The following is a 12,105-nucleotide window of genomic DNA, read 5'->3' as shown; positions in this document are numbered from 1 at the left end:
TAATATATAAATAGTATATAGGGGTATCAAAAAGTTTGTGAAAAAAATTCATGATCTTTTAATTCCATTTTCACAAATTTTTTGAAGTCCCCTCATGACATCCAAAAGAAATGACTTATGCAGTTATAGAGATTGGTAAGTCCCAAGTTTTCATGGCTTATATGTCAGAACAGAGGTTTCTCTTTACTCAGGTAGATACAAACCCAAAATCAGCAAGTCAGACAGCAAGCTACTAGGTCATGTGTTGTGGAGGATGATAAACCTAAGATCATAGGTAAGATGTCAGGCTGCTGACTCACAGACTATGGAAGCAATCCAATTTCAACAATAGCCTACAGTGTGGCAGGGTGCTGATTCATGTTCTAAGAACCAGAGGTAAGATGATGAAGGCTGGATGCAAATCCCAGAGTGAACACAAAAAGCTAGAGAGCTTTTCCAGAATGTCCATACATGTTCCATGCAGGTCATACTCCTGAGGAAACTCTTTCAACTGATTAACTCTTCATAGCAGATATCATCATGAATGTTACTACATTATATCATTTTCATCATGGGTTATGAGTTGAGTACATCATAGCTGCCAAACCAGAGGATCATGGCACAGCCAAGTTGACACACAACCTTAAATATCAGTGATTTACTGAATAAATAGAAATATTCTAAAATAAAATAAAACAGTCAATTAACCCAGAGAGATGCACAAACAAAACACCTTACTTTTGTGGGGCATTAAAGTAAGGTTTAGGTTTCTGCTGAAGTTGAAGCTACAGAAGTGGGTGGGTACATCATGTGCCTTTTGAAGAAGTTTGGATACAGAACAGGCAGACATTGGTGGACATTAAGCAAATGCACGACACAATCAGACTGAAATTTAAAACTTAGCTCTCATGAAGTGTGGAAGAAGCTGATTGGAAAGGAAAGAGGCTAAAGAAAAATAGTCCAAGTGAAGTAATTTCAGAGAGAACTATAAGGATTTGGACTAGCCCTGGGGATATATTGTTTGTGAAAGGATAAAAGAAACTAGGGCACCATTTACCAGTGTTGGAGTAAGAGCTTTAGCTTCCTTGATGAAAATCTATTTCCTTATATACCATCAGTTTGGAGGCCTAAATACTCCAGCCATTTGTTCTGGAACTCTTTATTTTTAGATTACAAACAAAGAGCCATTTATAGTAAACAATTTCAGTATCACATGTCCATCCATTTATTGAACTCCACTTCTCCAGGAAATAACTGGTTTACTTCCTAAATTATTTCAGTAGCTGCATCATGATCATTTGTATTTGTTCATAGATTCTTGTTGGTGGGAACATACAGTCATCATGGAGAAACTTATTTTCTAGTAGAGGAAACTGTACACTGGGTTCTCTGGAGAAGCAAAACCAGGGAACAGTAAATATATGTATATAAAGAGAAGTTTATATCAAGGAAGAGGCTCACACAGTTGTAGAGGTGGGAGAGTCCCAGGTCTGGGCCAGATGAACCAAGAGGATGGCCAAGACTGGATAGTGCTTCATTCTGTTGTGCAAAGGGTCAGAACCAACTTGATGACACCTGACAATGACAACAACAATAACTTTTATGTTCATGTTTCTGAAATATTTGTCATTTTAATTTAGTAAAAACAGTGTTATTTCATGTAAAGAAATACTACTTTATGTACTTTGACTCTATAGAGAAAACCTAAATTAGAACAGACCCACATCAATTCAACTTTGTATCAGTGATCAATCAATTAGAATGTTGTAAACCTCTGACATTTTGTACATGTAAAGAAAAGTAATTCATTTTGCTGTGTTTCGGATGCCAGCAGCTAAGCTAGTGAGTGTGTTTTAGGGAAGGATAATAAAGAGGGGTGTGTGTGTGTGTGTGTGAGAGAGAGAGAGAGAGAGAGAGAGAGTGTGTGTGAGTATATGTTCATTCACAACTTTTTGGATCTGGAGAAATGTAAGCTTTATTCAAACCCAGCGAAAACGTTTCTAAAGGATAAAGATGAGTACTTGCATTCTTCTTTATTTTAGATAATTTTTGTCTTGACTGTTACATAAGAAAAGAAAACAACTACCAAACCCTAACCAGTTGCCACAATGTTGATTGAGACTCAAAGTGAGCCCATGTGTACAAGAAAAGAACTGCCGCTCCACAGGATTTTTACTGGCTGAGTTTTCAGAATCTGTTGTTAAGCTTTTCTTCCAGGGTACCTTTGGAAGGACTCAAAACTCCAAGGTTATGGTTAATGGTGTGCTCCACCCAGGGACTTCCAAACAAATACAGAAAGCAAAAATAGGTGTATTCTAGGTATCATGCATTGCAATATATATACCATTTTAATTAGACCTCTTATTGATTTTTGGTCTTAATTATTTTCTTTGTTCTTCCCTTTAGAGAATTTATCAACAGCCTTCGACTGTTCAGAACGTTCTATGGAGGCCTGGCAGATCAGATTTGTGTTAATGAATTAGCTGCTGCTGATGGACTACCCTGCTGGAATGGAGAAGATATAGTCAAAAGGTATTTGATGTTTAGCAGTTGTGAAAATATAGTGGTCAGTCTCATCCTTTCTTTCGTCTCCTGAATCATGAATGGATTACTTCAGTTTTAAATTTGTCAACTGGGCTATAGTATACTTTTATTCCTTCTGTTTAGATTCTTTAAGAAAATATGATTTTTTCCAACATATAAAAATATGATAGTATTCTGTGGCATTTTCATGGATCTTGGGGTACTTGTGACTTACCCAACGTTTCTTACTTTTCAATGGAAGATAAGACCTGGACAGCAAGGTTGGTTTGTACTACAAGGCTGGCTGTTCAAACTCACCAGACACCCCTTAGAAACCCTATACAGGGTCATTATGAGTCAGAACCGATTCAGTAGCACCAAACAACTTCTATCCAATGTCTGCTTATCAAATGTTTCTTGTTATTCCTATTATTTTTAGTCTAACTCTAACAGTACTTAGGAAGTGAGGAAATTTGGTGAAATGAAAATATCTATGCAGATTCATTTATATATGGATATGTGTCTGAACAGTGTTTGTATGTTAATACGTCTGTATGTGTTGCATATGCAATAGTCGGACATGTTTCTAGATTATCTATTTAATGCATTGTAAATTTGTATGTTGTCAATTGTACTCTGACTGACTGCAATTTAACTTTCATCTTTGTTCCTCACTGTATAGATTTTAATTTCTTTGACATTGTTTTCTTTACTTCCTGCAACTGATTATACTCTTAAGTAATCTCCAGAGTACCAAAAAGTCTTAAATTCACTTTCAGTGATATATAACAATGGTAAGTAAAATAAATTAATGATTAGTCCCTTGAATTCTCCAATGCTGGTGATTATTATAGAATGCAGAGTCCTACTGTGGAGCTGTAGGGTAAGCACTGGACCACAAGATCGGTTTGAACCACAAGGCCAGTGGTTCAAGCCCACCAGCTGCTCCTCAGAAAACCTGTGTTGTTGTTAAGTGCAACTGAGTCAGTTCTGACCCATAGTGACCCTGTATAGGGTTTCTGAAAAGTGGCTGGTGAGCTTGAACTGGTGACCTTGTGGTTCAAACTGACTTTGCAGTCCAGCACATTAACTCACAGTGTCACACCAAAACTCTGGGTTGCTATGAGTTGAACCAACTTAGAGTTGAATCAGAGTACATAATTTAGTGCATTCTGACAAAGATAAACAATTAACATTTCTTATTTACATATACACTTATTCTATGTGAAGAGGGATAAATTAGTTAACCAATTGGATGCTGAGTTCATTTAAATATTATTTTAACAGTTCTGTTTCCTATATAGACAGCCTTGGTGTGGCACTGTGGAGTAAGCACTGGACCTCAATGTCTGCTTGAACCACAAGGTCACTGATTGAAACTCACTAGCCACTCCTCAGATACCTTCTACATACATGGTTGCTGTGGGTTGGAGCTGACTCAATTGCACTTAACAACAACAACAACATGATAGACATAGATCATAATAAATTTGACGTAGTACTTTTAATTTTTATAGTATTCATGAACATGGGCTTTTTGAAAAAAAAATCTCTGATCTAGTAATTAAATATTTTGACTTATAGTTTTTTTTAATACTGTTCAAACTGAAAATTTTAGGATTAGCTATATTTCTAAAAGGACTAGTGGGAATCTCATTTTGATTAATGAAATAATTAACATATAATATAAATACATTGAATGTATTACTTTACTTTATATCATTTGATTTGAGACTGCAAAGACCTTCGTTTCAAACATGTTCCATTCTTCACTTGAGTATTTGGCATTTGTTTTGTTATAAGAAATATTTTTGGCAAAACCAATGGTCTGAGAAAACTTTTTTAGAGGTAGTGTTTTCAATTTAAAATAATTACTGATTAAGATCAAAGATCACAGCCTTCAGTATGGGTTGTACCTCAATGTAAAGAAAACAAAAATCAACACTGCAGCAATAAATAACATTATCCTAGATGGAGAAAAGATTGAAGTTGTCAAAGACTTCAGTTTGCTTGGACACACTTGGAACAGCAGTCAAGAAATCAAATGACTTACTGCATTAGGCATATCTGCTGCACAAGACCTCTTTAAAGTGTTCAAGAGCAAAGATGTCAGTTTGAGGACTAAAATGCACCTGACTCAAGCCATGGTATTTTCAGTAACCTCATATGCATATGAAAGTTGGTCAATGAATAAGGAAGACAGTAGAAGAATTGATGCATTTGAGTTATGGTGTTGGAGAAGAATATTAAAGGTACCATGGACTGCCAGAAAAACAAATTTGTGTTGGAAGAAGTACAGAGTGCTCCTTAGAAGCCAAAATGGCCAAACTTCATCTCTCATAGTTGGAACATACTATCAGGAGGGACTAGTCCATCGAGATGGACATCTTGCTTGGTAGAGTGGAGGGTCACAGAAAAAGAGTTAGAACCCCAGTGGGGTAGATTGGCACAGTGGCAGCAACAATGAACTCAATCATAGCAGCAATTGTGAGGGTGGCACATGACTGGGTGGTGTTTCATTGGTCACTATGGGTGGGAACCAACTCAACAGCACCAAACAATAACAACAACAACAATAACAATTTTCAGCTTAAAGAATACACATTTATATATATTTTCCGTAACCTACTCCTCACTTATGGAGTCTTGGTGGCACAATGGGTTAAGTTTCGGGTTGCTAACCTCAAAGGCAGTAAGTAGTTCAATCCTTATTGTCACTCTATGGGATTGTCTACTCCTATAAAAATAAATGGTCTTGGAAATCCTGTGGCACAGTTCTACTATGAATTTTGTTATGAATCAAAATCTTCTATCTTGTTATCTGATGATTTGCATTTATGACAGTAGTAAAAATCAACTGCTTAAATTTATTTTATATTAATGATGTACATCTGACAATAACAAACACCAATGTGCCAAGTGTGAGAAATGCAAGCTGTGATGTTATGTTTCAACTTGGGTTCATCACGATTATCACTGGTTTGGCAGTTGCTTAATGATGTAATTTGGCAGTTAGAGTATGATTTAGTCATCCCCTATTTGAGAACTGATGTGGTCATCTTACATTTTCATATAACTGCTTTTCATGTAATGACCTGGTATTCAGAACTTAACCATGTTGATTAAGTTAGGACATAATAGATTTTTTTTTATTTTTATTGTGAATTGAGTGAAAGTTTACATGGTAAGTCATTAGTTTTACATTCAAATCATTTTTTGTTTCATTGCAATGACTACAGTCTCTTCCGTGTACTATCACGGAATGATAGTAAATACTGGTTAAGTATTTACCGATTCCCCCTTTTCTTTTTTTAGGATATAACAGGTTTTTAAATAGACGTCATTCACTGTTTATGAAGAAAGCAAAAAGCCTTTCTTTATCAAGAATTCTCCATGAAAAGTGTCTGTATTTCTGGTAGACAAAGTGAGTGAGACTCAACCCTCGCATGTACTTCCAGCTTAGGCCTCCCTCTTCCTACACAGTCTCGTCTTCCTCATCACATCTTCATTCTGTTTGTGAAACCAAAAAGCAAACCAGTTGTTGATAAGTTGATTATGACTCTTTGTTAGAGTATTCTGTAGGATTTCAATGGCTGATTTTGGGAAGCAGATCACTAGGTCTTTCTTCTGAGATGCCTCTGGGTGGACTGAAACAGATTGAGTCTCCCTTAGCTGCTGAGGGCTTTAATCTTTGACACCACCCAGACTCCTCCCCTTCATTGTTGTTGTTGTGTGCCATGGAGTCGGTTCTGACTCATAACGACCCTGTACAGGGTTTCTGAGGCTGTAAATCTTTACAGGAGCAGAAAGCCTCATCTTTCTCCCATGGAACAATTGGTAGTTTCGAACCGCTGACCTTGCAGTTCACAGCCCAGTTCGTACCCACTATGCTACCAGAGCTCCTTCTCCCCTCCATTATCCACTTCCAAATGCCCTATGGTACACTATCCCCCTGTGAACAAGCTTCATTCACTTTGTCTTACATTTTGTGTAAATAGCCCTTCTATTTCATCACTTGGGGAGTGTGGTGACTCGGTATGATAAACACAGGACTGCAAACCTGTGTCAGCAGGTCAAATCCACCAGTTGCTCTTTAGGAAAAATGTGAGTCTTCATACTCTTACAAAGATTTACATCCTCAGGAACCCTATACAGGGTTCCTATGAGTTCCTATGAGTCAGAAGCGACTTGACAGCACTTAACATCTCATTTTACCTTACCTGAAATTTTCGCTTCCTTGAGGCTATTTCTTCTTTTTCATTCCTATTTCATGGGTGCTTAACCTACTCTTGCTTCCCTTGATTCCAGGATTACCAGACAAGCCTCAAAACCCTACCACCATCTGTGGGTACATTTAGGGTCCACATTTTTCAGACCTTCTTATGTTCTAGTAGTTAGCCAAGGGGATTCACAATCCTCTACCTATTGAATTCGCTCCATATCACAATTTAAAAACCACACCATCAAAATAATAGAATAATGAATTGCCTGACACATGAATGGAATTACATTTTAAGTCAAATTTTAAAATAAAACTAGGCAAAGTACACATGAGAATTTTCTCAATGTTGAAAAGAGATCCCACCTATCAACCTTACTCTAGAGTATAAGGGAGTAAAGACTTGAGAGCATTTTACATAAAAAACTAAATACTTGCCATTTCAACATGCTTGACTTGTCCAATTCAGTGATATTAATTACATTCATCGTGTTTTGCAACCTTTACCTCTAGCCATTTCCAAATATTTCTCTCTCACCTTAACAGATGTTTAGTGCTCCCTAAGACTCAATCTTTTTCCCTGCCTCCCATCCCTGATACTCACTAATAAACGTGGTTCTCTATACATTTGCCTGGTCTAGATATTTCATATATAGTGGGATCACGCAATATCTCTCCTGTTTTCAAGGTTCATCCATACTGTAATGTCTGTCAGAACTTCATTTCTCTTCATGACAGAGTGATATTCCATTGTATATGTACTGCATTTTGTTTATCCATGCATCGGTTAATGGACAGTTAACTTATTCCTCTATTGGCTAAGTGAATTATGATGTAATAAACTTTGGTATATTTGTGTTCTTGCTTTCAATTATTTTGAGTATGTAACTAGAAGTGCAATTGCTGAATAATATGGTAACTTTGTGAAGAGCAACCAAGTTGTTTGTCACAGAACTTGTAGCATTTAAAAGTCTCATCTTGAGGGGATGAGGGCTCCCATGTCTGCACAGCCTTGCCAACCCCCATTGGTTTAAATTTTTTTATCATAGCATCTTATGGGAGTAAAGTAATATTTTTTTACTTATGTTTGTGGCATTATAGGATGAAGTACTGGACTGCAAGACTAGTTTGAACCACAAGGTTGTTGTTGTTATGGCCATGGAGTCGGTTCTGACTCATAGTGACCCTGTACAGGGTTTCCGAGGCTATAAACCTTTACGGGAGCAGAAAGCCTCATCTTTCTCCCATGGAACAGCTGGTAGTTTCGAATTGCTGTCCCTCACGTTCGCAGCCCAATTCGTAACCAGAACCACAAGGTAGGCAGTTCTAATTTACCAACCGCTCCTTGGAAATCCTATAATGAGTTGCCATGAGTCAAAACCGACTCGATGGCACTTAATAACAACAACAATGCATAAAAATGTTGAACATTTAAAAATGCATTTGTATCTCTTTTTTAGTGAACTATCTAGGTTTTTTTGTACATTTAAAAAACAGGATTGTTTGTCTTTTTATTAAGTTGTAGGAGTGCTTTTTACATCCTAGTTATTAAGTTTTTTGAAATACATAATTTCTCTTATTTCCACCCCCCAACCCTCAATATGTAGGTTCTCTCTGCAGGATACAAAGTCAGTACAGAAAAAAAATGAGTAGAGTTTCTATACATCAGCAATGAGCATTATGAACAGGAACTCAAGAAAACAATTCCATTTACAATAGCACCTAAATGAATTAAATACCTAGTAATAAATTTATAAATATCCACAAGAAAGTGAAAGACTTATACACTGGAAAACTATAAATCATTACCGAATATAAAATTAAAGGAGACCTAAATAACTAGAGTTCTGGTGTGGCACTGTAGGATAAGCACTGGACCTGCAAGGTTGACATTTCAAACACACTGGCTAGATGTTGTTAAGTGCCATGGAATGGATTCTGTCTCATGTGACCCTGTATAGGATTTCTGAGGAGCAGCTTGTGGCATCCAGGAGTATTATAGACTAGCCTTCCATTTATTTTTGTTGAAGTTAAGTGCCATCGAGTGGGTTCCGACTCATAGTGACCATGTATAGGGTTTCTGAGGAGTGGCTTTGGAGTTTAATATTAAGTGCAAAGACATAATATTGTTAAGGTATCGGTATTACCCAAAACAATCTGTAGAATCCATGCAATACTTATTAAAATTGCAATAGAAATGGAAAATCCACACCTCAAATTTTCACTGAGCTGCAATGGGCCCATAACAGCTAAAACAATCTTTGAAAAGAAAAACAAGTAAGACTCAGATAATTTGTGATCTCAATTTAGAACTGTTTTTCTTTTTCAATGAAAAGTTTATGGTATAATCTAAATATCCATATAATCTAAATCTAAATGAATAAAGGACAAATAGACTCATTAAGGTATATGTACCATGGAATAGTATATAGCAGTCAAAATATGATACATATTTATATTTGCTAATGTGGAATGATTTCAAAGAATTATAAAGTTAAAAAAATAGAAACAAAATTATACAGAATTTACCAGCAAATTTGAATAAATACGATGGATATTAATATTGCTGTTGCATAAATAATTTAGCTGGACATGTACATAATTAAGGAAAAGTCTTTGGGGTGTGCTATTATCTTCATTTGCTATTTATTTATTATGAAGATGACATTATATGATTATTAGAATTTGTTCCATAATGATTTTATTCATTACACAAATCTTTTTGGAATAAAGGGCTTTGGTGCTATTATTTCATTTAATACATAAAAATTTGAATTTTTATAGTAATTTTGGGACAGATTTGTCTAAGGATTAATGAATATCATTCAACACTAAATTACAGAGGTCTGAAAGGACCTCTCTCTAAGCTGATGTCCAGGTGAATGTTACACTCTTCTAGTACTGGCCGTATTCTTCATGAGACTAGAAGGAGTTTGGCAGTCATCAGTGGTGAATAGTGCTGAGATCCTATGTTAGACATAGACCTGAAGGCAACTGAAATAAATAACACCATCTGATTTTGAGGAAACAAATACCAAATCAATGTACACTACATTTTTTTGGCACAGGAGAGAATTATTTTTGTTTATGTGGTGTGGCAGGTTAATGAATTTATCAAGTTCTTTCTAAGGGAATTATGCCAAAATGCATCATTATGATAAATTGTTGATCAAGATTGAATTTATCATTACTATGGTGTCCTGGTGGCGCTGTAGGATAAACACTGGAAAGCGGATGTCGGTTTGAACCTAAAGGTCACACGTTCAAAGTCACCAGCCACTCCCCAGAAACCCTATACTGGGTCTCTTTGAGTTGGAACACAGTTGATGGTACTTAACAACAACAACAACAACAAAACAGAGAAACATGATTATTTGGGCAAGATTTCTTCTCTTAGCAGGCATTTTTTTAATGATGTGATTTATGTACACAGATTATTTATGTACACAGACATGCTACTTCAGAGAACAGAACTTTACAGACTGTTTCAATATCACTACAGCCCTCTGGTAGCGTAGTGGTTACGAATCGGGCTGCGAACCGGAAGGTCAGTTCGAAACTACCAGCTGCTCCGTGGGAGAAAGATGAGGCGATCTGCTCCCGTAAAGATTTACAGCCTCGGAAACCCTATTCAGGGTCGCTATGGGTCGGAACCGACTCGACGGCACTTAACAACAACAACAACAGTCCTATAAAACTGGGTGAAATCACCAATGTGCTCATCAAAAGAGGTGGAATTTCCTTGTGAGTATAGATAAAAATGCTTCATGTATCAGTTGTGTTTAAGGAGGATTTGATTCTCTAAACAAAATCTATTTTAACTCAAGTGATTTTGAAGACTCTACTGCAACTTTTGAGGTTAACAGTTCACGCAATTTTTTTAAAATTTAAGATGAAAATAAGTTACTCTAATCCACATAGCTGACTTCTCTTAAAGTCACTCGTATCTACTTCTGTTGGCTCTTCATCATGAAACAAAATTGTTCTCTGAAATGCGCGTCAGCCCCTACTCTGTTCTCAGTGCTCTGAGATTGCAAATTGATTGTTTGATGATTTGCACTCGTCTTTCTGGGTATTGAAGTTCAGTTGACAGCTACTTAATTATCAGGCTTGTCCTTTTCTCTTTTGATTAATAGACAGATAATCCAGTAGCTCTTCTTCCATCTCCAGAAACTTAAATGACCTCCACAAGGACTCTCATACTAGTCAGTAGCTGTTAAGTAAAATTTATAAGCCATTCTAGTTCTGCTTAATACTAATATCTAGGCATTCTATTTCTGTTTAATGCTGTTCATGCTCTTAAATAATTACTTCATAATACAGTTTTTTGCTTTTCTAAATCTTAAGGTGTTCCTCCATCTTAATTGGTAATAAATGACTTTTTAGACTAAAATATAAAAGAGAAAAACATTAGAAATCTCCCAGGTTTTATACTCACTGATTATCAATTTCCTTTCCTCTCAGGTAGATATATAGTTTTTACTTCAACATTTTCTTTTAAAAAATTATCTATCTAGAAAGGAGCCCTAGTAGCTAAGTGGGTTATGAGTTGGGTTGCTAATCGCAAGGTCAGCATTTTGAACCTACCAGCCATTCTGCGAGAGATCAGATGACACTTTCCATTGCCATATTTATGGCCTTGGAAATCCTATACAGGGTTGCTATGAGTCTGAACTGACTTGATGGAACACAGCCACTACCACCACCATCTCTCTACATGATTTTACTTGTGATTTTACTGCCATCAATTGCATGTTAATTTTATTTTCCTTTTGAAAAAATTGCTAGCTCAGTTTCCAAATATGATGCATGCCATTTTAGAGATAATCAAGTCTCAGGATTGTTCTGAAATTTGTCATTTATAATGTTGCCTTTTTGTGTGTGTTTCTTGAGCAAAAGCAGTATGTTCTTTGTGACTTAAATACAAGTCTACTTTATATTAATTACTTTTATGTGTGTGTTTTCTCCCAATTATATTCGTTGAACTTTCAGTTGTCATCCAGTTGATTCTGACTCATTTCAGACCCACATGTATTAGACAGAATGGTGATCCAAAAGATTTCAATGATGACTCTTTCAGAATTAGATGACCAGGCCTTTGTTCAAAAGTAGCTTTGAGTGGACAGGAACCTGTAACCTTTGGATAGCAGCTCAAAGTATTAACCATTTGTACCACCTCAGGTACTCTCTGTTGAACTATTTGTGGTTGTTGTTAAGTGCCATCAAGTCGGTGCCGACCCACAGCAAACTTTTGCACAGCAGAACGAAACACTGCCCAGTCCAGGGTCAACCTCACTACTGTTGCCATGCTTGAGTCCATCGATGCTGTCACTTGGCCAATCCATCTCGTTGGGGGTCTTCCTCTTTTTCTCTGACCCTCCACC

The 12,105-nt window shown here is 36.5% G+C and overlaps 1 protein-coding gene across 1 annotated transcript in view; it reads left to right on the top strand.

The window, feature by feature from the left end:
• The window catches only part of GPC5 (glypican 5), a 1,926,732-nt gene that overhangs the window by 451,435 nt on the left and 1,463,192 nt on the right, over positions 1 to 12,105 (top strand). Inside the window, exon 5 of the mRNA XM_006832007.1 lies at positions 2,386 to 2,511. Coding sequence (XP_006832070.1) covers positions 2,386 to 2,511 — 126 coding nt within the window. The remainder of the gene's footprint in view (positions 1 to 2,385; positions 2,512 to 12,105) is intronic.

This window comes from Chrysochloris asiatica, unplaced genomic scaffold (assembly GCF_000296735.1).
Source record: "Chrysochloris asiatica unplaced genomic scaffold, ChrAsi1.0 scaffold00005, whole genome shotgun sequence".
NCBI classification, from domain to species: domain Eukaryota; kingdom Metazoa; phylum Chordata; class Mammalia; order Afrosoricida; family Chrysochloridae; genus Chrysochloris; species Chrysochloris asiatica.
This window is presented reverse-complemented; position numbering and strand designations above follow the sequence as displayed.